At 30.5% G+C, this 27037-nt stretch overlaps 2 protein-coding genes across 4 annotated transcripts in view; one reads left to right on the top strand and one right to left on the bottom strand.

Annotated features, from left to right (window-relative positions):
* Window positions 1-27037, top strand: part of LOC136983196 (coiled-coil domain-containing protein 112-like) — a 372297-nt gene that overhangs the window by 221841 nt on the left and 123419 nt on the right. The gene's annotated exons all lie outside the window — the stretch shown is intronic.
* The window catches only part of LOC136983193 (thrombospondin type-1 domain-containing protein 4-like), a 141458-nt gene that overhangs the window by 25504 nt on the left and 88917 nt on the right, over window positions 1-27037 (bottom strand). For all 3 annotated transcript variants that reach the window (XM_067279858.1, XM_067279859.1, XM_067279860.1), the window contains exons 11-16: window positions 23882-24011; window positions 23579-23783; window positions 22965-23135; window positions 22485-22658; window positions 11326-11505; window positions 11073-11220 (exon numbers count right to left, since the gene is read on the bottom strand). In XM_067279858.1, coding sequence (XP_067135959.1) covers window positions 11073-11220; window positions 11326-11505; window positions 22485-22658; window positions 22965-23135; window positions 23579-23783; window positions 23882-24011 — 1008 coding nt within the window. The remainder of the gene's footprint in view (window positions 1-11072; window positions 11221-11325; window positions 11506-22484; window positions 22659-22964; window positions 23136-23578; window positions 23784-23881; window positions 24012-27037) is intronic.

A 27037-nucleotide genomic window follows, 5' to 3' on the forward strand; every position in this document is an offset into this window, starting at 1 on the left:
CAGCAGGTGAAGCGACATACCCTATTCCAATATTAGAGTTGGAACAGAGCATACGACACCCACAAAAACACACACAAAAACTAGAAACAAGTACATACATCTAAATAAAACAACTATACAAAAACATATAATACCAAGATAGACCCAGTAGAAGCACTAAATAGCCCAGCCAGGAACAGTGACAGTAAGCCGCAGCCAGCAGAAAGAGTTTTATTGGGGACCGTAATGACTAGCACACTGAATAAAGCAATCTTTTAGTAAGTTAAAACCCTCAGTGTCCTCTACTAAAGCGTGGAGAGGAGCCGGCCAGACCTGCAACCGGTCGTAAAGGAAGGTGATCAATTTTCTTCGACAGATATCAAAAAGGCTACAGTCATACAAGATATGCTCAATAGTGTCCGGAACATGGCAACCACAGTTACAATTTGGGTTATTTATGATCTTGAATCTGTAAAGATAGCTATTTAGTTTACCATGCTGCGTTAATAAAGTCGTAGTGAAATGGTCATGATGTTCCCAATTAATTTTAATCCTGTGACTGACAGTAGGAAAGAAGCTATGCGTAACGGCACCATTTGTGTCTGCCTGCCATCTGGAGTCCCAGAGCTTAATTGAACTCTGCCGTAGAATATGCTTAGCATGCCCTAAAGGAAGAATAGAATAGTCTATATTACTATTTAAATGTGCACTAGTAGCCAGGAGGTCAGCCAAGTCATTCCCAGGGCAAGCAGAGTGTGCCTTAATCCAAGAGGCCTTAGTGTTGTACAAGGCGACGCACTTTTTGAATAAGTTGTAGATGTCTAAACTAAGCTTGGTGGATATCTTAGGCTTTTTTAAACAAGCCAATGCAGTCTGCGAATCAATGCAAAGTAACACCTGGTTCAGCTTGTTTTTAATTATGTAATTTAAAGCATGCCAGACAGCTAAAATTTCAGCCTGAACAATGGAACAATCCTGATGTAACTTAAAGTCTAAACAATGCAAAACTTGCATGCCTGACAGGAAAGCCACAGCTGCCCCCGTGCCGCACTCGGACTTCGACCCATCAGTGAATATCTTAAGCAGGTGGTGGTCAGCATAATCGATCAATGCATCTTCATGTGAATATGCAGGGTGAGGAAGCTGCTCCACACCAGCCTGGATAGCATACTGAACACAATAATTATTAAGGTGCAATGTACCTTCCCTCTTAATGTTAAAATAATCATAATGCTCTCTAAGCAGAAGATCCAATGGTAATTTGTTAGCTAAAAGTAAAGCAGTTTCTCTTGAAATAGTCCTATAACCCTTAATTATTTTAATACAAATACGCCGTTGAAACTTTAAAAGCATATCCCTATTCTTTTGGTACTTGAGAGCATCCCCCCAAACGCCTACAGCATATCCCAGATACGGTAGTACAGCACCCTCGTAAATAACATCTAAAGTCTTAGAAGCAAGTCCCCAACGCAGGGTCGCAATTCTATTAAACATGTGTAGCAGTTTCTCAGCCTTCCCCAACTGCACACGGATATGGGGCGACCAGCTAAGCTTGTCATGTAAAGTAACCCCCAGGTATTTAATTGAATTTACATACTCCAAGACCTTCCCATTTAAAGTCAGAGGTGGTTTACTAATCTTACGCTTCCTCGTTACAAATAGTAATTTAGTCTTGTCAGTATTAAAATTTAATTTAGTATCATTAGCCCAATTTTGAAGACTGGCTAGTATGGAACTAGCTTTCTTTTTAAGAGAATAAATATTTTTGTCAGTCACCGTCACAAGCAGGTCGTCGGCAAAGGCAAAGAGCTCACTACCGGCGGGAAGCTTGATCCTAAAAACAGTGTTCATTAAAATATTCCACAAAGCTGGGCCAGAAGCAGAACCCTGAGGAACACCCAGCGAAACATCCCTAGTGGATACTACAGTATTATACCTTAAAGATACCTTCCTGTCCTGAAAGTAACTAACCACGAGATCGTACAGATTCTTTGGTACTTCGGCAGTCCGAAGTTCGCGTAGAATGAAGACGGGCCAGGCGGTGTCAAATGCTGAGGAAATGTCCAGAGAGATAACAATGCATATATTTTTGTTACTTAAGGCATGCTGCATAATATCCCTAACTTTAATCAGGGGGTCAACAGTACTCATCTGAGGAGTGAAGCCAAATTGGTTTTTATTTAGGAATTTTTTAAGATTTAAGTGGTAATTTATCCTATTGATCATTAATTTTTCTAAAATTTTACCTAATACAGGGAGCAAACTAATTGGCCTAAAGGATTTCGGATTATCCAGAATTTTGCCTGGCTTCGGAATGAGTTTCACCACTGCATGCTTCCATGCTGTGGGGAAAACACCAACAGCTAAACACATATTGTAAATATTAACAAGGGAGTCAGGCGAGGTGTTAAAGGCATTTTTTATGATCTCCGCATTCAACCCATCCTGACCAGGCGCCTTCTTATTCTTTTGAGCCAGAATGACCTCTTTAATTTCCGAATGAACAAAGGGCAGATCATCGCCCATATGGTAAGGTTGCTGAATACAGTTCCTTATATCACTGTGAGAATCACTATCATTATCAGTATTATCCATATGAAAGAAATGATTTAAGAGCATATTGGCAATTTCTCTGTCATCGTACAGAGTCTTGCCTTGAACATTTTTGATAGTTAAATTGGGAGAACTAGTAATAAAGCTCTTCTTTAATAATTTATAAACGCGACCCCATGGATCAATGTTGCCCTTGTCTGTACAGAATCTCTTCCAGGATTCAGTTTTTGAAGACTTAATTAAATTTTGATAGCTTCGCCTAGCTTCTAGATAACGCTTCTTAAAATCTGTACGATCTGGACCACAAGATCGCTGAAACCTACGCCTTAACCTATTAACATCTGCTCTGGAGACCGTCAATTCACGACTCCACCAGGGAACAGAGTGCCTATACCATTTTTTGAGTGGAATACTTTTGTCAGCAGCTTTTTGAATAATTTCTATGTATTTTTGAATAATGTATTCCACCGGATGATTATGATGAATTAAATTATTAATCTCTGGAATATCTTCAGAGAATGTACCGCTAAAACTGCTCCAGTCAGCTCTATGGACATTGTAGTTTTTACTAAAAGGCTCGCTAGTTTCTTGAGTCCTAGCTGTACATAATTCAACGTCAAATAAAATATACCTATGGCCTGAAAGTGATTCAGCAAGCGAGACTCTCCAATTTTTGATATTAATGCTACCTTTAGTTAAGGTCAAATCAATATAGCTTTCTCCCTGGTGGGAAGAGAATGTAGGCGGTCCCCCTAAATTATGAATGACTAAATCTAAATCGTATATTAGTTCTAGTATTCTCACCCCTCTCGGATTTTGAAGTCTGTCAAACCAGACAGGCGACCTACCATTTGCATCAGTACCAATCACGTAAGGAAATTTAAAGGCAGAGAAAAGCCTATGAATGGCCAGAATCTGTTCATCAATATCACCAGATGGTTTTAAATAAGTAGAGTTTACAATAAATTTAGAAGTATTCGCACTAATTAAAACAGTGCTAGAAAACTCATTCGATAGCTCCTCGATAAGAGAGGACGAGATGCTTTTATTAAAAACCAGCACAGCAGAGGCCAAACCAAGGCTATAGCAATTGATCCACCCCGGAATACCCAGTATCCGAGAAGAAGCGTACGGATCTTGAATCAATGCTATATCGATCTTGTGGTCCAAAGCAAACTTAATTAAGTGATCTACAGCAGTAGAGCAGTGATCGAGGTTAATCTGCACTATTTTTAGCTCCATTATTGCTTAGTGCTGTCAGTACTTAGTTTAATGTAGTAGTTTAACACAGGGCAGCGATAGCTACGGGCCCCATGCCTGGGATCCACACGGTCCGCATCCTGGCTGCACCTCTTATTATAACGCAGGCAGTTAATACACAGCATTTCGTGAGGTTCCACGTTACATTCTCTTGAGCAATGATTTGCTTCTGCACATTCAGTACAGCGAAGTTCATTGTGGCACATTTTAGTAGTATGTCCGTATTCCCAACACTTGCCACATCTTTTGTAGTAGTGAAAAGTATATACTTTTCTCTTCCTCCAGCCCATGTATAGAGTGTCACCCGCCTCCACAAACATCCTCCTGAGCTCAGGGGTGATGACAAACACCCACGACCGAATACCCCTCTCTTCTCTGCCCAGGAAGAAGACGTGTTTAATATGGTCCTCAGTGAGCATGTGAGCATTTTGTTTTAGGATGTATTCTTTCATCTTCTCTTCACTGATCCCCCAAGAAACCCCTGGGATAATAATCCTTGGGTCCCTTAGACTGGGAGCTCTTACTTTTACATCTCCCCTGCTCTTTAGAGTGTTTAGCAACTTAACTGCTCCTTCTTTATTGTTGCAGTTTATAGCAAACCCTTTTTTGATTTTGCGGACACCCGCTACACCTATGCCCAAATTGGTGATGTCCACCTCCTTTTCAATTTTTCCAATAATCTCCTCGCTGTCAGCATTCTCATCTGGATAAACCAGTACAACTTTATCGTTAGCAGGACGTGAGGGCCTCCTCACAACGTCCGCATAAGTACACTTGTTTCTTGTGGGACTTAAATTCCCCAAACCGTCGCCATTATTAACAGGTTGCTGGAGGGAGTCAATGTGGAGTTTTTGCTGATTGATGACATTATTAAAGCTTTTCTCGAGCTCCTGCATCAGACTGCCCACACCAGCCAGACTCTGTATGGCTTTATCTTTGAGATCCGTCCGCATGTTGCGGGTTGCCTCTAAACATTCTTTGATGATGGACAGCTTCTTCTTTATTTCCTCTCCTAGCCCCATGAGGATATCTTGAGACTCAGCCATGTTAACACAAATCAGCAAAACTTCTTAACCGAAAGAGCAGACAATTGGGATGTCAAGAAAGATCCAGAAAAAATGCTTGAACTAGATTTCGCCAAATGGCTTGGCAGCGCGGACGGCTAGATAAAGACGGACAGCTGGACGACGCCGAAAGGAAAAAGATACGCCGATCAGCTAATGAGCCACGTGTACTGAGACAACTGGCTTTGTCCTTCCGCTACAACAGTTACCCTTATTGCGCCGTAAAAAATGGCTCGACTTTCACGAAAAATAATGTAAACAGTCGTGACAATGTACACAGCCAACAAGCTACAGTTGAGCTCGATCGCGACAATACGAGGCCCGCGATTTACACAATTATGGTCGAGTAGGTTTGCTGGCGTAACAGCACGAAAACAGTTTATAAATGTACAGTAATAGCACAGTGAATAGAGCTTCAGATGATGATCTCAGTAATACCCCACACAGAAGGGCCTTCACAGTAGAAGCGAAGAAAGCGACCACGTGGTTCTAAGAGAACAATGGTCTTTGTTCTGGTACTCCTAGATGAAGCGTATAACACCGTACAAAAGCGCTTGATTCATATAACATTTGATAAGATCACTTACGATATAGTCCACTAAGCTCCCGTGTCGGCGAAAAACTTTACTCCTACGCACGAAGCCCGCAATAAGCCCAAAGCCTACTAAAATGTCTTCGTTATAGTTCCTTATAAATGGCACGACACATAAAACACATATCAGATGAAGGCTCTCGTTGAGACAAGTCGAACGATATATATGTTCCACCAGTAAATCGAAATCGCCGCCGAAAAAAACGATCGAAAGCAGGAGCACATGTACCTACGTGCCTGCTCAAACCTTGACTTCGGTCCAAGGAAATATAACTATGAAATGTATAATCTATACAATAAGCCTCTAATCACGAATGGTATGAAAGCAAATCAGTTCAATTGTCAATTGGATTAGTCATGTTTGGAGAATGAAAAAAGACAGAACACCCATAATAAAGTTGACAAGAACAATGTCAGGGAAAAGATGGTTAGAAAATGTTGGGATGAATCTTGAAAGGTTAAGAAGAGAAAAACTTGAGGGTAAAGAAAATAATTTGAAATAATAAATTAGATAAATACTTTTTAATAATAACAATGTTAAATCATATTTTTTAAAATAAACTCATACATGAAAAGTATTTTCATATTTTCGAGTTATAAAGTATGGTATATATTTTATTACTAAATCTTTTTAAAAAAGATCTCAAATTTTAACTCAAATAAGTTAGCGAGAGACAAATTTACATTATAGATTATATTAATATAATATTTAAATATAGATAGATATTAATATCACGCGTATCATTAGTACATTTGTTTCTGTTTATTCTTTCGCTAATTGAGTAAATGTATTATTAGTTGTATTTTGTTTTAAACATTAAAAATTAATCTATGTAATGTTCTCTGTACTTAAACTCATTTGACAAACGATTTTATTTTTGATACAGTACTTGTCAATATCATTTTATATCGGAAAAAAAATGAATAAAAGAAAAACAAGTAAAAACTAAATTATAAAATTATACACAATTTTTTAATGATATTTCTCTCTAAAAATTTTATTTATGGGCTTCGCATGATTTAGTACTTTTGTTTTTATTTTATTTAATAAATTTGATTATCGGAGTATTTAAAATAAAAATATATATGATCATTAATTACTTTTATTCTAAAAATAAATAATTAAGATGCCAAGAATATCTTAAAAACGTTTTTTAAAAATATTTGAAAAGTTAATATTTAAATTTGTTGATGCTAGATATACCAGCTTACTACGGGATACATAGTTGATCTCAATTAAAGCGATCCAAACCGCAATCGAATCGAGTATTCTGGATAGGAGTTTGCCCAAACTTTCACTTAACCTTTACTTATTAACTATGGCATACGAGAAGTGTATGGAAGCAATAGTAGAAGTATAAGAGGAAAGTTGTAATATCGACTATTGAGATAAAAAAAAGAACATGTCGCGAAGCATGAAGGCGGTACACGTGTAGCAGATTGGCGGCCATGTTTAAAGTGTCGAATTCTACGATGTGCGACCAGTAAATGCAGTTTTCATTCTATTATACAGTATTTATATATTTAATTTATTGTTCCCAAGTTTTAAATTATTATAATCGTGTTATTTTTATCTTAAATTATGTATATTGCTGTTTTAAGTTTATCGAAATGAGTATTGTTTAGAATCTGGGAATGAATTAATTCGTTTTCCGTTATTTCTAATGGAAAAAATTGATTCGGGCTTCGAATGGTTCGGTGTTCGAATGCCCTCATAGAATGAATTAAATTCGAAGTACGAAGCACCGCTGTAATTGATTTTTTAATGCAATGGGGTTTTTATTTTTTATTTTTTAAATAAAAATAATGTAAGCATTTATTTATGTAAAAAGTAAAAACAATTTTTATTTGTTTACACAAATAAATGTGTAAAACTGAATTCATTTTTATTACAGTTTATTAAAATTATTAAAAATTTTTCACTTTTTCAATGTTTAGTTCAATGTTCGTAATTAGTTTGGAGAAAGGTCACTGTTAAATTGATTGAAAATTTTAAGGTATGTAAAAATTTTCCACATTGTTGACTTTAAAAAAATTCTGACATTTGGTTCTTTATTATTTTCTTATGAAAAGGGATGTAAAAGGAATCAATTGGCAGCGGTTGGCTGTTTTTGAACGAGAGAAAGAAATGATTAAGAAAGTTCTGAAGTAATTTCAGATTTCACTTATTGCAATCCAGCGGTTTTCGAAGTTGTCCACAAAGAATGCGAAAATTAAAAACTATACCACTATTTTCAACTTTATTGACTCTATTCTCTTCAGTCGAGAAAAGGAAATGGATCATAATTTCACCAGTTTGTTTTTTTTTTCTTTTTCTTTTTTGTTGAATATATAATTGGAAGTGGAAAAAGTGAATACAGAGATGTTTCGTATTGCATCACAAATTTAGCATAATGTGAAGAAATTACTTTGGTAACCAATTTATATTCATAAAGTAAAACCTGTTTAAGACGGTCTGGTTTAGTTTGATAGGATACAGCAACGCAACACACGGGCGATCTTCCAAAGGAAATACCTTTCGAGAGAGCGTTCTAAGGGAAACTGATCCCTACTTAAATATTAGACACATGAAGAAATTCCGGAAACGTTGATCAGGTACGAATCTACGACCAGTGTTCGGCGCTTTTTTTTTCAATACGTGGATAAAAGCGCCTATCTAAACGAAAACCTACCTAAACGAAGAAAAACTTCGAAACGGAGAGATTTTCTATATTACATTTAATGTATACCGGAATCTTATCTAAAGTGGAAACAGACTAGGTGTTTGGATACGAAGAACGTAATTTGATCTAAATGAAGCAGAAAATTAAAATTCTACTTATAGACAAAATAGTCTCAATGTATAACGATTACCGCAGGACATTACAAACTGCATTCTGAGAACGATTTCGAACCTTTTCAGAAGGACGAGGGACATTCATGCACAGTTTATTAATTCATATTAATCTTTGTTGGCAGAATCGATTGCTTTTAAGAATCTAGAACTTTCAAGAACCGAATGAGTTTTCGTTTTCGGAAATTCAACCGAGCTCTCTAGAATAAGTAGCAAATATATTTCGTTGAAAAGTAAGGCAACACATTGCTGCCAATTTGCCAGTTTTTACGGAGTGATTAGTAACTACATATTCGAAAAGTTGATTAGTATTGTTATAATACAGAGATTGGAGATAACAAATAATTAGCGTATTAAAATTCTGGAGAAGTCAAATCACAGAATAATTTGGTTTCTGTATTAATGTAATGCGATTAGAATTTTCGACAGCAGAGGGAGACACTAATTCTTGATTCTCGAACTGATTTGTTCACTCAAAAGGATCACACGAGTCGAGCGGACAAAATTACTGAACACAGATAGTTAATACCAAGTTTGCACCTGACGTAGTTTTCCGGATTTTTTCCACGTGTGAACATGTAAATTGGGGCCAGTTTTCCGTTGAAAGTCCTTCAGGGACACATCCCCTTTGGCATGTTACGTCGCCTTCTTCCATCTCTACTCCACAGTATACGGATCTCATATGAAAACTCTTAATATAATATGAAGTACCTAGCTTAAATTCTCGGAAACAAACTTTTTTGAATCGAATAGTTCTCAATTTTTGCATTCGAATACTTCCATCTTTGGTTGAAATCACATTTGATAATTTGGATGAAGCTTGATAATAAAATAATGCTTTTGTATATAATAAAAGTAACTCTATAAAAATTAACGTAACTTTGACATTTATCTTGTACAGTTTCAAGATTTAAAAATTAATACTAAAACCTGTTAAAAATGTAAATATGCTAAAGCTGAAAAAATTAGGTATGGTGCGATTCCGATTTACACGGGATATTGATAATTAATACAAATAACTGTAATGTATTTTATTCGTTCCCTCTGCTTTTTACTTATAAAGCAATCCATATATAAACCGCAAAAAATATTTTAATTTACATTTTGATCTAGAAATATTCGGATCAAAATTCAAACAAACTTCTATATTATATCATAATTGAAGACCTTGAGGCAAGAACGTGCTAACAAAGTTTATTTGTTAAACATTGTTAAATTTTTAAAACATAGGGTAGATATAATTATTAATTATATCTACCCTATGTTTTAAAAATTTAACAATGACTCGTGACCATAAAGTTTCATAGACTGGCCTAACAATTAATAACATTAATCAACCGTCATCTGTCCTAAAATACAGAAAAAGGTTAGAATTTTAGAGTGATTTTCCCAGAAACTTGAAAAAATAAGTTAATGAACATATTCTTGTCTTCAATTATTCTATAATACCGTTATAGGAAAAAACTGACATTGATTGCATAACTAATTTAACATTAAGCTGATACTCCTATTGCTGATATACTTTGACTAATATATAGGCCTACAGCGTAGCCATAATTAAAGTTTTTCTATTAGAGCATTCTATACCTGTAACTAATAAGCAAATTGGCACCAGAATTTGTGTACAGACTGTACAAAGAATGTAATAATAATAATAATAATAAATAAAATTAAAAAAAGAGAATGCATCTATTTGTTCCACGAGAAATATTCTTCTGCAGAGAATAATGCAGTGACGTAAGAAATATTGCTCGTAGTGCAAGGGTAAAATTTGAAGGCGATGAGCTGTGACTTCTTCAGTAAGGCTTCGTACGTGTAGTGTATTACGATCCCTTAAGTATGTCGAAGTTGCAAAATTTGCATGATAAACCATATTCTTTAAATAGCTCCACCACAAGAAACCACAGTCTTCGATGTGTTTAAACCCCGATTTTTATTCATTTTTAATTTCTTCATCTTATATTATGTAAGATGACAAAGTTTAATCAATGTCGACCGATCAAATTTTGAGAACGAACTGAATTCTATAAGCTAATTTGGAGAGACTTTGATAACGCTCTGCCTCAATAAAACGTCGTACGAATATCAAATATTTTAAAAAATAATTTAAGAACATAAAATCTGAATTCAGAAGAACATTTTCTGGAAAAAACTACTTGAAAAAGACCAAATAAATATTAAATATTGTCTTTAAATGCAATATTGCTAAAGCTGCAAAAATAAATATTAACGAAGTTTTAATTTAACAAATAATAATTTGAAATTTCTAATTCTTAAAACACCATATAGAAATTTCGTAAGTGTTCTGACGTTTCTTAATCACAGATAAGAATTGATTTTAATAAAAGCAAAAACCCTATCTTTATATTATAAATAATTCACTAAGATTAAAATGAATAAGTATAGATTCAATATATTAACAACGTAATGGAAACAATTTTGTGATAATTGATTAAAAAGTTATCAAGGAGTTAAGGCAAGTCTTACATCGATCTGACTGCAGATTTTTGCCATTACATGTTTGGATAAACAAGTAATGATCAAAATCTCTTGATAACACTTGATGGACAGGCTGCTCTATCGGGATATAAATACAGGAATAGCAAAGATGATCAATTCTTCCACTTATTTGATCTCTACTTTCTGTTTATTTACTAAGACAAATAGCTTTTTTATATAAAGAACTAAATCTTAAATGAAACTTACAGCAAGAAATTTATTTGATCAATGGTAAATATTTATTACGCTAAAAAATTATTTTAAAATACTGTATATTACTCGTTTATCTTACCTTGTTTGACTTCGGGACATTCATTTGTGTTGCATGCTTGTCGAATCGGCGGTTTATTGTTTTCTTCGCAATTCATACTGACACATTGTTCGTTATTGATGCACGTTATTTCTCTCGTCTGTACTCCCGTGTCACAAGGTTTAGAGCACTGTAAAGTTCAAGAATTTCAGATTATTTTCAAATATATCTTTCTACTAAAATATTAATAATATGTTATGTATATTTCATTTTAAATCGATAGAAAAAATCATACCTCTGTCCATTCACTAGTGTACCATTCATCTGTACATAATTGGATCTGACAGGGCTGCTCTGTCTTTGGTTTGTTCAAAGAATCACAATGAATATCTGGAATGATTTTCCAAGTATCTTGTTCCGAAGACAAACATAAGACTACGCGGCTCTGAGTTCCATTACCACAAGTGACGGAACACTAGAGTTCATTTAAACATTAATAGCCCATTAGCAATCATAAATAATATATTAAATATTTTAATTTAATAATATCTTAACTAAGATAAAATTAAACTGAAATGAAGACTAGAATATACATGCCATATAATTACATTGATTTCCAAAATTGGTTACAATATATATATATAATTATTTCTGCTTTAATTTTACGCATGAATGAGTACGTGTATACAGTAGAGTCTCTGTAATCCGACATATCAGCAAAAAGTGGCAATTCGTCGTAGTGCTGTACTTCCCTTAAATCTATGTTTGTTTTGTTCAATTTTGAAAAAATATATAACATCAGGGATGCCATAGGAAATATCGACTCCGCTTGGCAATAATTAATTGATAAATGCATGAACGGAGTGTGGAAGAAGTTATGGCTGGGGGTATCCAAGAATTCTCATCGAGAAGAGCTTATCACTGTATCGTTAGGTTGACAAAATTGTCAACTTAATCGATACAGGAGATGTAGACGAGCAAGATATTGGGAAATTACTGCAGGTTTCTGGTAAGAGCCTTATCAACGACGACTTCAAGAACTGGAAGAACAAGGAATTCATGTAGAACTGGAAAATAGTGCTTCTGAAGACGAAGAACCCAAAGAACTTGCTACAGATTTCCTTAGGAAAAGTTTGGTAACGATAACCGAAATCGTTGAGCAAATTGTAGCGAATGATCCAGATTTTGATAGGAGTGCCAAAGCAAAACGAGGCATTTTGGATGCGACCGACTTCTGCTACCGAAATTTGCTTAAGGAAAGAAAGAAAGCGACCAATGAAACTACACGACTTCATCGCAAAAAACAAGAATTTCAGAAAAGCCAGGACCTTCGTCACAAAAAATGAACTTTACATTTCTGTGCGCATATATTTGTGCATTATTTAACATATATTATTATGCAAAAATTTATATAAAAATAACTTAAAATTATAGTAAAATTGCTTATTTTTTGGTCGCGTGTTTCCCTATCCCTATTTACTCTATGTTAAAATGGTCTCGTTTAACGCTGTTTCGCTTAGCGCTTTGTCGTGTAGGAACGCATCCCCCGCGTTAAGCGGGCTCTTACTGTATTACAATTTGTGTTAATAAAAAAGTGCAAAACTTTTTATCTTTTTAAAAACAAATAAACAGTAAAAGTAAAATTGATAAGATCATCCGTAAACAAAGACAATTTTCTCCAGCATCTCATCAGTTACTCTATGGTAGATAATTCTTATCTTTGTGAAAAATCTTTCATTTGTGACAAAAAAAAATTAGGCTCGTATACATTTATATAAAACTAAAACTATGTTAATTAAGTTATATTAAAGTTTTATATCTATAAAACGTCAGAAATCAATTTTACTTGATTTTAATATTCTAATTTCGCATTCATTTTAATTTTATTTATATTCAGTTTATCTTATCTCATTTTGGTCATTTGATTTTCCTTATTAAAGATGTGAAGCTATTTTTATTTTCATTTCGGCAATTTCTTCATACTCGATACTCTACTTTTAAATCGAATTTAATTTTAGAATTATTAAAGTTTATAACATCATTTCACTTAATTTTAATATACCAAACATTAATTAATAATTGTATTTTATAACAATTATTAATTAATTAAAATAATTTTATATCTCTTAATGGAATATTTAAGTTGCAATCTAAAATAACAGCGAGATTGAGGCCGAAGTTTTAAACGCGAAAACATGTACGTCGGACGTTCAGCGCCGCTTTCCTGTAAGCCTAGAAGTTTGACAATGGCGTTTGGAATGTCGAGCATGATTTCACTGAACTTCGGCCTCAACCTCGTTAATATAAAACTATATTTTGTTTCATAAATTGAATCAATTGAAACTAATACCATGATTGAAAAGTGTGTTCGCATTACTTATATTCTGTTTCGTCAGTTCTTTACGTGAATATATAGGATAAATGTAGTAGTAATTATAATGGAATTATATAATTTTGTTTAATCTCACTGATTGTTTAAATTGAAACATAAACTTTTCTTTTGCAGGATACTTTAAACTGTAAAATCAAATAATAGTGATTTTGGTATCCCAAAAATTTACGAGTAAACTAAATACAACATAATATAATTCGTGGTAACCATGAAGCCTATCTAGAATAAATCAATAGTTTTCTGAATGAAAAATGTCTTATTTGACTGAAAATGAAAAATGTACTAAAATAGACATCAAACATGTTCCATTAGATACTAAATATTATTTGGAAACCTAACATCATTTGAAAAAAAAATCCTGCAACGAGTTTCATAACTTTCCGGGCAATAAAATTAAAATTGTGTGTTGATTATGATTTTAAAACATTTTATATTATTATAAATGGCAAAAAGCTTAATTTTGAGAGTATTTGAAAAAAAAAAAATTGTAAATGCTAAATAAGGAGTAAATTCTTCATTAAGTCCGACTCCACTCGAAATATGTCACATAACTCCTTCTATCTTTCACCCTTAGCCTTTAACCATCAAAATTTAATGCCATCAATCCTCTAATACCCAAAAAGTACCGTGAAAAATTTCAGAAATATTCGACAAAAGACACAGGAGTTATTAAGCTTCAAAGTGGCTAAACAAAACCGTGCCACGCATACAAACATCCATACATAAGCCGACAGAAACCCCCAACTTTTTGCATATCTCGACGTTTCAAGGTCTCGAGCTCAAAAATGTAAAAAATTTTTCAGGTGGTCATTTTTTGACCGATCGCCATACTTTCCCTCTGTTATACAAAATAGCCAGGAAAGTAAACATTGCTGATAGACAAGAAAAACGAAAAATTCAGAATCTTTTCCGGAAAACGTAAGAAAATAAAGAAAATTTTGTGTACAACACAATTTATTTCCTACTCCATCGCGCAAATTTCTAGTTTTCAACAAAAAAGTAGGATCGAAAATTAACTGAAAGAATTTTGGTCATTTCTGACTTCTGTAAGTATAACAAGTTTCAGAAATTCCGAACTGTATATTTGTTAATCTACATTTAATCTAATCGTTATGAATAAATTAGCATGCCATAAATAAACTCACATTTCTAAACTGTCCATCAGAATTTTTGATAATGCAAAAATTTTAGAAAAATTCGATAAGATCTAAGAATCCAACTTCGTGATTTTACTTTGTTTTGTTCAAACTAGAACGGAAGAAAAATCACAAATATATTGGATTTGTTAGGAAACTACATAAGCATTTTAATGAAGACACTTGATATTGTAATCGATATACTTTTAACATTAAAGTCAAGTTGTAATTCCGACTATTACTTGAAATTAAATATTACTATAAATGAATTGTTCACCGTTCTAATTAAATATAAATTTATAATTAAATTTATATCTTCTATGTTCTAAATTTATGTTATAAATTCTATGATTATGAAATGAAATGATTATTTTCATTACAGTTCAAGGTTCATAAAGAGAATGAGAATTTAATGACAGCGTTTAAAAATTTTTGTAGTTCATTATGCTACCCTTATCATACTCGTGGCTACAAACGGTAATAAATTAATGAATTTCAAAAATAAAAGGTGAAAATACAGAAATATGTAAAAAGTGAAATGTTGAGGAATTAATTCTACTTCCCAATATAATAATCGACATATCAATAATTTTAATTTATATTTACTGTATTATGTTTCATCTTCGTACGAGATAGAATTTAATCTTTTGAAAAACTATGTTAATAAGGATGAAATTTAATTTCTATTTCAATTTATCTATACGATAATGTCAAATGGAATGATCTCAAATGATAAATACTCGTATATTAATCACTTTATACAAAGATATAGTTTAATAAGTTTCCTAATAATTCTAACAAGTTCAGCAAACAATACCAATTTAATAATATAATTTTTCCCCAATCGCCGAGACATGTCTCTTGATGAAGATTATAAAAGTATGCGAAGAGATATAAAATGTAACGAAAAATGACATGGTACTGTACGATTGATGGAATAAGGCAACACTTGGGCGATGTGCCAAGAGGATGCCTCCTGGGAAGACTTTCTATGAGAAACTGTCCAGTATTTAGGTGTTAGACACGTGAAGAAAACCAGGAAAATTCCACGTGGCCAGAACTTTGGTGAAGCTCGAGCCAGCGACCAACTTTACCACTGAAAGAAAATTTTTCAGAGGTTTTTACTTTATTAAAATAAAAACTTCCGGAAAAATATTCTGAGGATTTAAAAAATAGATTTTGATGTTTATAATGGATAGAATTTTTCCTAAAACCAAAAAAATTATCGAACTTGCGATAAGACTGAAACATTGAAATAAGAAGAGTGAAATAACATAATTTTCAATGATTTCTTTGTATAGAAATGAGTGACGATGCGAGAAATATGAAAAATAAATGAACGATTCTATTCTAAAAGATTCATGAAAAGTGATTCTATTCATGATTCATGCAACTCGAAAGAATATTTCTCAAATCATTAATATTTCTGAGAGTGAATGACGACGAAAGATGAATGTTGTCAATATTATGTAATATAACTACTAGGCCTACTAAATATAAAACATTGCATATTCGTCAGAATATTTTGTTGCAAATACTGAGAATGACTTGAAAATTGAATAATATCTTATTTCAGGAAAATTTTATGCTGTCAATAGAAAAAATTGATCCAAAATTTTTGCAAGAAATAATATTAATGTCTAATGATTACTATTTGCGAAATGTTTAAAGTGAAATTAATGGAGAAAAATTTATCAGTAATGATAATATTCTCACGTAATATATAAAGCTTTCAATAATGATTAGTCAGATTTCTTGTCTCATTTTTATAAGTGAACGGATCAATATCAATTATTTTATCTTGGCATATATGAAATAATCATTAACTTTTTGCATGTAGATCATGCCCTACACCTATTTATATACTTAACCTTATTTGATTTTTTATTTCTTATGCATTCTTTCTGTTTTTTTTTAAATGATTTTCTATTGTAAATGGACTACAATTGTTATTATGCAAATGTTAAAATATTATGAAAGTGTATATATTAAATGGGAGTTGTGAATATGAACTTTACTTATAATTTTATTTAGTTTTTAAATACATTAAGAATATGACATGAATATACCATAAATAATATAAATATAATTGAATATAATCCTATTAATTTATTTATAGACTAATTAAACTATAATTTTTAAAATTTTAAATTAGTTTCCCTTAACAGAAAACGGTAAATTATGAGTATGACTTTAAATAGAAATTATACTAGAAGAAAATTACTTTCAAAAATATAAATTGATTCATTGAATTTCTTTAAACATTTGTTTACAGTATTTTTATATAATGAAGTTACACGCATCAATCCTTGCATATGTGTAAAGATTGATGCGTGCAACATCATAACGTAAACATATAGTGTATACTGTTAATTTGTTGTGAAACTGTGTTGTACTATTTTAGAAGTGTTAAACACGAGATCGTGTTAGTAACAATCACATGGCTTTAAATAAAGGTGGAAAAAAGCCATGTGATTGTTACTAACACGATCTCGTGTTCAACACTTCTATATACTGTATACTATTGAAATATAGATAAATATATAAAGAAATACGAATATCTTGTTAATTTATATTAAAATAACATACAAGATTTTGATTTTTAAGAAAATAAGTCATGACTTATTTAATAATACTCATAAAATTTATTGGATATTTTTTCCGGGAATATTTTTGTTTTAATATCCGTAACACATCAAAATTATTTTTAATTTGTTATTTCACATTTTAACAAATTGATATTTTTAATTATCACAGAATTATTACAACTCACATTCATCAATAATACATAATTGTTTCAATTCATTAGTTAAAAATTACAAATGAGTTGCATTGTTTTAAATTTATTATTTAATTTAACATATTTTATACATTATACATCTCATGTATTTAATTTTAATGTAATTGTATTTTGTAAAGCCAAATTTTACTAAAAAAATATATTCGTTAAGTAGCGTATTAGCATGGTTAAGTGCAGCAAAATTTAGTATGATTCTAATAAAATGGATTAATTATCAACTTTATATTTAATGTAAATGATATGTGATTATAATATTTACTCATCTGAATACAAACTACCTTAAATAAACTGAATAATTTAGAAAAAGAAAAATTATATAAATTTCTATAAGAAATTTAACATTTTATAACACTAAATTTAACTATCAAAATTGTTAAATAAGATTTTTCGGGAATTTTAGAATAAAATTTATAATTAATAATAATATAATACTGAAATTTTTAAGAAATCTAAACAATAAAATCGAAGAAAAATAAGAAAGTTAGTATTTTTTAAAGACAATATATTAGCTTTACTACTTTGTTTTTATAGTTTTAATATCTGCTAATGATAAATGAAAAAATATATATAGAATAATACTGTATTTATTTTAAGAAATAACTGTTTACTGTAAGAAGTGTCGCCGATAATTCAGAAAAGAATCGTATAACAATGAAATTCTGATAATTTGATTCAGTCTAATGCTCTTCAAGTTACGGAAGAAATCTGACAAGTAAGCTTTCTGTTGACAATTAAAGGTCTTTCTACTCTGAAAACGGGTTCAAAGAAATAAAAAAAGACGATAACGATAAAAAATAAATGCGGTTTCTTCAAGTAGAAATATCTTTCACTTTTTCAATTATAAAAAATAATTACGGTAAAAGATTCATTGCAAAGAAGTGAATTAACTTATCTAACATTAAGAAATATATCTTAGATCTAATTTGTGAATAATGTATTATTATTGTACAGAACATTAAATGGTGTTCTGTGCAAAAATGTTAACTTGTTTTCTAACTTAATTTTTACTTAAAAATTTATTTGTATCATCCTTTAGAAAAATCAATAAATGGTTAGTGAAATTATCTAGATTAGCATCTAATATTCCAACCTTCAGGAAGGCTGAATATTGTTAATTAAGAGAATTTATTGATTATTAATTATGAACTTTCTAATAGATAAATTTGTTTTATAGAATAAACCTTTTAATATTAATAAAGTTTTCAATTAAAGGAAACTTCTAAGATAAATTAAACAAACGTTAAAATTGAAAAGTTTATTTTATTGTTAAGACGTATTTTATCAGTTCTTAGGGCATTTCAAGAAGTAAATGGAAATCTTCAGTAAACATTTTCAAAAATAATTTTAAAGAAATAAATTTTAAGTTAAATTTGCATTGTAAAATTTAAGGAAAAAGTTTCCGAATTTTTATTTAATGGCTGAAAAGTTTTATTTCGTGTTAATGCATCTTCACCGGAAGCAAAATTCATTTCCTGAAAACTGAATTACAAATTATGTACCGATCCTTCGATTTAGCAAATGCAAGGAAATTTTGAAATATAAAAATCTATAAGAATGCTCTTTGGATTATTATGAATTTAATAAACAATAATAAGTCCTTTATAATAAGAATTTCTTATACTTATTACAGAAATATTATTGAAACAAACCTTACATAATAAATAAACATTATTAATAAATAATGAAATTAATTAATAAACATTCTATAATCACTTCTAATCTTTAATTGTAAAGTATATAATTAAAATACTTTTGAAATTCCTTTATTCTGCTTACTTATATTTTAAGTTGGAGATTATTTTATTGTTATTAGAGAATGATGACTGCAGATCTATAAGCCATTATTTAAGTACTTAAAAAATAAATCAATCAATCAAATTTCTTAAAATAAACAAAATAAAAAGTATATTAATAATATCTAAATAGCTAAAACGTAGTTTTACGTTTTTTTATAAAAGATATCAATCTATTTTTGAAATAAATTGTTTTGAAAAAGATTTGAATTTTAAATAAAAATTAAAATGTTATTTTCATGCAGGCTTTTTAAAGACTATTTTTTTATGATGTAGTTTATTAATTTTTATAATATACTGTACATGTATAGAGTACAATGCAGTAAACTAAGGATGAACTGAACCGGTACAAAACAAATATATACCGTTTAATTTTATTCATTTTTTCAATTCTTTCCAAATAGAAGCCCAAACCCCCATGCACGGCCTTGTTTTCAATAATTTCGCATATTTTTTTTTTTGAAGAAAAATACTTAGCTGAAGAATTTAATTAAAATTTACAAATGTAAAAAGTAAAAAAAAATTACCGTAATATTTTATAAAATTTTGTATTTACAGAATGCATGTAATGTCTTATAAGTCTATAGATCATCGTTAATAAATAGATTTTTGATCTGAAACCGTATTGATTTAAGTGAATGCGAATTTAATGACAAGATTTATGGAAACGAAATGAAATATTGCCGAACTTCATAAAAAATAGTCTTGAAGAATTGTAAAATGGATTATCATTTTAGTTTACAAAAAAATCTATCATCAAACTAAAAATTCTGTATTTTGATAGCCTGAAATATCAGATTTTAGTTCAAATAAAAACATATAAATTGAATTTCAAATGTTTTCCACTTAAAAACTTTCATTAAATTAATACAGGAATATAGAAAATTTATTTTTGATTTTCTAAATTTTAACATTTAAAAAGTAAAATCTCGCTTGATTAAATTAATTTTCTTCTTAAGCTATTTAAAATTCAAAACTGTTGAATGTAAGCACATATTTATTGTGCTTGAATTAATCCAAAAGTTTGTAAAATATGTAAGACCGCTGTAAAAATTTTTTAGTCAGACAAAAGTTTTATATTTTGAAAGAAGTTTCAAAATATATATTTACAGATAAAGTTGTATCTAGAAGGAAATACTGCATTTAGCATTTTATGAGCCTGAAATACTAGCATTGATTTATCGGTTGGATGTGTAAGCTCTATATTCCAAAATCAATTCAATGTTACAATAGCGATATGAAGTTCAGAAATCTCTACGTCTGACTATACTTATATATTAAAATATCAAAACTTTATCTATCAAACAGAAAATGATTTAAAGGTTATCCTATATTAAAAAATATATCTATGTAAAGCTTCAAAATGTTAGAAAAGTCATACTTTTTGTTATATATTCTGACAGGGATTTTTTTCCTCGCTTTATGAACAAACTTAGTTTTTATATCTTAACAGAATAAATTATTTTAATTTATTATTACTTGTGCAAATTTGGCTGTTTAATTTATTGGGTTAATGTTACCCTTGGTGCCAAGATGGCGGCTCGTCTCTGATTCCAGCAAGGAAACAGTGGGACTCACGTTCTAACCTAACCTAACCTATTCTAATAATTTGGTTGCTAATAATTATGGTAATTTATTAGAATAGGTTAAGTTAGGTTAGAACGTGCGTTCCACTGTTTCCTTGCTGGAATCAGAGACGAGCAGCCATCTTGGCACCAAGGGTAACATTAACCATTTATTGAAATAATTATGTTAAATAATTTTTGAATTTTCCAAATTTACTGTATCATTTTGGCCAATCAAGTGTGTTAATCTGTATAAAAATGATAAAAACTTAGATTAAGTTTGATCGTATACTACCTTCTTCCAGAATTATCTAAAGTCATAATTATTTTGTACAACTTTCCATAATTTGGTATAATTTTTAATTGTACTATACAGTACATAGAGATAGAGTATTGTAATTATTAAGATTTTAAGCGAAAATATAAATTATTAATATATTTTGTTCAAAATTTTGAAATATTTATCTTTCGAATTTCTCAATGCTCTGTCAGATAATACCAAAACTTCCTCTGATAAATAGAGCAAAGTACAAAGTTTATCATAGGAAGAGAACTGTAGCCGATAATTACATCTGGTACTACAAGTAACTACCGATTCGTTTATTTTATTTTCGTTCGTTCTTTTTCTTCTTCGTTTTGATGTATTTTCACATTTATAAATGGCATTAGAATTCATCATTGATAAATATTTTCTAAGTTGTGTTTTTTTATGATCATTCATAAAAAAAAACACTGTCATATTCATCTGTTACTATAAAAGTCATTGTCTCTGCAATCTGCAGAACTTTATCTGATCCTAGAGTCAATATCACCCGAATATCAGTCCAGGAAATTACGCTTTTGTTGACGTGACAATGTTCCCTCTTACAGATGGTTCATAAAACAAAGCCTATATACGAAGTGACACGACGTGGCATTAAGCAGCCACATCGGGTGATATTGACCACGATGTGGCATCAAGTTGCAACGAAAATGAATGCAAATAAAAATATAAATAACTGTTCTTAAGTTATAAAACAAAGTTTATCTGTCTTAAAATAAAGAACATTATCCGTCTGTAAGAGCCCAAAAATAATTATTTAAACCACATTTTGTGTCCTTCGCTCGCAATCTTCGAGGCTTGGCTCGCAAACAAGCAAGAAAATTTATTGCTTATCAATGTGTAAAGAATCTCCATCCAATCAAATGAATGGGTGCTTAATCCTTTTATTACAGATAAGAAATATATTGCGTATCCAATTTTCATATTTACACATTCATGAATTTATAAATCTGTTTAATTACGATGTAGCAAGGAATTATAATGGTTAATGACCTAATTAATGCACGCTCACATTTATCTTTTAAATCAAAATTACTTTTGTTTCATGTTATTATTACAATTTTGAAAAGAATGACATGTAATTAGTTTTTATTAAATTATTAATTGAGATTTTACATTTTGGAACTTTATATTTAACATATTCTTACATATGAATATTTAAAGATATAGATTTTCTTATTAATTAATTTAATTTATATATTTAGCTATTAATTTTCCTTAATAAAATAAAGAATATCTAGTTGTAGAATATATATATATTATATAATAAAATAATATATTCTATATTATTTTATTCTATAATAGATAATTGTATTAAACTGTATAAAAAGTTTTAAAATATTTTTAACGAATTTATTATTAAATTCAAATTATTTATTCACAAATATCTAAAAATAAAAAAACGGAAACGAAAAATTTCGATTGAAGAGTATTTGAGTTTATTACCTGACTCCAAGGGCCGACAAACCATTTTCCTCCACAACCTTTCTCGTTAATACAAGATTTCTGAGATTCCGGACGATTAGTTAAATCACATGCTCCATCTGCGGTTGATTTTCCACTTCCATGAAGACAAATTACTTTCCTGAATAAGTGGCCTTTTCCACATTCCACCGAGCACTGAAAACAATCCAATTGCACTCTTATAATATTCAAACGTTCTCTCTTCTGAATACAGAACAAAGTTACAAATAATGCGACTAGAAATGAAATAAAGTAATTTTTTATATTTGTTCATTTTATGAGTTAAAATTCCTCGCTTAAAATAATGTTTTAAATAAAAGAAACTAATAAAATTCTATTATAAAAGTATATCGACTGCATATGTTAATTGGTAGGAAAGGTTAGGAAGAGTTTTAAAATCTTATATTTTTAACAAACGAATCGTCATGTTCTTAATTGAAAGAAATCATTGAAATGGCAAACCTTCTGCGTCCATTCTGAGAAAAACCAAGTGTTTATGCAAGGTCCCATGTCACACATCTCTTCAGTTTCTGGTTTAAGTTCTGTACATTCATTTTCCAACGTTACTCTCTCATCATCGGTTACGCAAGTAACTTCCCTTTTTCTCATTCCTTTCCCGCATTCTGCTGAACACTGAAATAAACGTCGATATTTAGGATTTCGATACGATATAATACAAAAATCCAATATGTCCACAATATGATTGGCTAAAAATATCACATAACCTTTTGCTGTGGATTTACTTTGTAGTTTCCAAATAATCTTATATCTCGTTACGATGGAATTATTTCGATAAACATATGTGTTAGCATTACTAAATTTGTATTTTAATAATAACTGAACTTGTTATTTAAATAATAGTAAGTTCATTTAATTTTTTACGGTTATTCTTTTATGCAATATTTTATTACTTTTAAATAGCTTCGTTTTTACTTCGAACGCATCATAAAATATAGAAATTGAAGCGTTAAGAAAAATTTATCGCATAATGAAAAAAGATTAAATCCGTTTTTTTTTTAGGATTTATGTATAACATCCAGTTTCTATTGTGTTTTAATATTTATAAATGCACTTACTCTTCCCCATTCGCCAATTTTCCAATGAACACATGGTTTAATAAAACACTTTCTAACGGATGGTAATCTCTCCTGACCGTGACAAGCTCCTTCTGCTACATTAATATTCAACGTTGGCGATACTTCTTGTTTACATAATAGTTTTCTTCGTTGGATTCCTTCTCCGCATGTAGCGCTGCAACTTTCCCATTCTCCGGGCACCCATCTATAAAAAAACAAGTTGGAAGCATTCGAAACAAGAATTGTAATGTAAGAGCTAATGAAATTGAAATGAGAGTGACAGTATGACATCTTTATACTCACACAGCTGGGCACGGTTGAGTATTGCAACGAACTATTTGAATTTCTGGCTTATCCCCTGATTCGCAATGATCATCGAGTACCACACTCAACGTGTTTTGCTTCACACAAGACACTATTGTTCGCTGAGTACCTGCACAATTTTCAAATGAAATGCAAAGTAAACAAAAAAAAATATATTTTATATTTATCATTAATTTAAACTTTTCTCTTTTAAGGATTACAATTAAAGAATTTAAAATATAGATTCGATCAGCTTTTATACATTAAATTTTAAGAGAGATTTTCATTAAGCATTATATAAAACTAAATACTTCACATTATTAACAGCTTTCTGAAATTAAATATATAAAAAATGAGTTAATTTAACAAGCAAAAGATCGATTTCTCAGTCTGTAATTTAATTTAGTAAACAAATTTCTTGTATTGTAATATTAAATGCGAATAAAAGAAGAAAAATCGATAGCAACTATTCAAATTAATTTTGGTTCGAAAGTTATTACAAGGGAAAAATTATTTTCATTTTAAAACTTATATATTGTGAAGATAAATTAGCTGAGACCAGCTTTAATCCCAACGGCCGTGTCCTGTCCTGATCAATTGAACGATTTTTTTCTTTTTTTCCCCCTCTCATCTAACCAGACTTTCGCAAATAAAGAGTTAAAGAGACCCGACAAAAGCATTCTTCGAGAACGAAAAATAAAATCTTGAACGACTTCATAAAATAAAAACGTCTACCAGGTTGGTAAAAGATTCCAAGATTTTTAAAAATTAAATACACCTTAAATAAATATAAACTTTTAAAATAAATTTATAGCTAAGATTTATATATTTAATCTAAAAATTTATCCGACTAATCATTTATTTACTAGCATTTTAAATTAACCTATTATATTATGGTGTCTTGGAATTTATTTTTCCTGCTGTTACATATAACTGGGGACACACTCAAGATTTTTTAGTTTTGGGCTCAGCGGAAATTTCGAGAAATGAAGAAAAAATTCAGGGATTTTTCTGTGAATGTGGTACGATTTTATTCACTCACTTTGAAGCTTAATAATTCCTGTGCCTTTTGTCAAAAAGTTCTGAAATTTTGCAGGAATATTTAGTTATTAAGGGATTGATGCTATTAAATTTTCGTGGTTAAAGGTCGAAGGGGTGGAAGATAGAAAGAGATCATTCTTAATGAAGATTTTACTCGTCATGAGCATTTACAATTTCTTTTTAAATAAAACTCGTCGCTATCTTCAAAATTAAGCTTTTTGCCATTGTTTAATAATTAATAATATAAAAAGTTTTTAAATAAAATATAACATATGGGTGCCACACAATTTTAAAATCCTTGTCGGGAAAGTTACGTTGCTGTATTCGTTTGATTAGCAGTCTGACTTAGATTTTTTGTGTTTTTTGTTTCTTTGTTATATTATATGTATGACAGAGTTGAAAAAGTTTTTGTTATGCTCCATCCAACGATGTAAATAATGTAAATGTAAAATGGTATGTATATATATACATTTGTAAAAAATTTACATAAATACATATTTACAAAAACTGTATCGATTTCTTAATATATAGGCTATATTAAAAAATCGATATAATTTTTGTTTATCAGGTATAATTCTGAAGACAGTTTATAGAAGATTAATCAAAAAAGCAATCGTCTTCGTTAAGAAGCTTATTTCAGATTAGAATAAATTTTAATCAATAAATTTAGTTGAATAAATGTAACTAAGATTAAACGAGAAATTATTTATTGTGACATAGTCACAATAGCGGACTGCAACTTTTAATCATATTTTAAATTTATTTCATTGAAAATATATGTTCTCCTCCTCAAATTACTAATTTAGTATCTTGCCCCTGTACATCATACTTTTCCTTTAACAATAGAGTCGGGTCGGTCATCCATCTAACACCTTTGGAGGGAAAATTTTTAAATTGAAATAACGTGACTTTCGGTTTGTATCAGAAGATCATATATAGTTAATTGGGGCTTCCTATCTATAAGCTTTTCATATCTGGTTTTGATTTTCATGTATCTAACTCCGTTCTCGAGACTAAGGAAGGACAGACGGACGGACGGACGACAGTGAGAATTTATGGGTCAACAAATTTTTCAAATTTGCAGCCCAACTAGTTTCCTATTTTAAATTCACATTTCTTACATTGGTATATTAGCATTTTTAAATATAATTGAAAATTTCATAACATATACGAGAGACTGGGTCAATTCAAGCACGAGAAAAAGCCAAAAATGAAATATTGTAAAAATTAAACGGTTGGCAACACTATCATGTTGTGTCATAATTCCTATCAGCCTCGTAATAATGACATGTCATGTTCGCGCGTTTTCGTCTATGTTTCTTGCAGCTGAAAACTCGTTGTTTCTGAAAGATTTTACTTTTTCAGTTAAGTGTTTATTACAAGTATCACATTAAGATTTTACAGCTATTCATAAATATCTCTAAAATCTTAATGTGATACAGCACAAATGTAGATAATGCTATTTTCTACATTTGTGCTGTTTATTTACCTTATATCAAAATACAGATAGGGTAGCCCGTCTCTTTCCAAAAACTGATTAGAATCAAACATGACAATCTGGGACAATCGCGGACACATCCTTGTAATATCTGGAATTGACTCGAAGTTCGCTTTATGGCATATTTACTCAGTTTTTCTCATAATATTCTACAATTCTAGGTTACCTATAATCAGGATCGGTTCCTGACCGCGGACAATCTAAAATTATAGTAATTTAATATTTGAGATGTTCGTTTCCCATTTTTATAAATTGACGAATCTCTTGTATTTCAATTTCTAATGATTATGTGTAAATAAATTATATTTACACATTCATTAACACACAAGGAGGCTTAACTTCTTACTAAAAGTAAGAAATTAAGCCTCCTTATTTAATGATTATGTTAATATAGACTATTCTAGAAGAAAAGACCAATCTAGAGTGAGACCCAAAATCACAATTGCTGCTTAAAGAGAATTGGAGCAGATCGAGAGATGCCTGTCCACTATGTGGAATGGAAGAACAAAACATCTAGAGGTAGATTGAAAAAAACGCAAGAAAGACAGTTCTGCTTAAGAAGAAATCAGAAGTATTTGATATGTTTAAGAACGAGAAAGATGTAAAGATCACGCCAA

Source organism: Centruroides vittatus, unplaced genomic scaffold, assembly GCF_030686945.1.
Source record: "Centruroides vittatus isolate TY-2023 unplaced genomic scaffold, ASM3068694v2 contig_878, whole genome shotgun sequence".
In the NCBI taxonomy this organism is placed as follows: Eukaryota; Metazoa; Arthropoda; class Arachnida; order Scorpiones; family Buthidae; genus Centruroides; species Centruroides vittatus.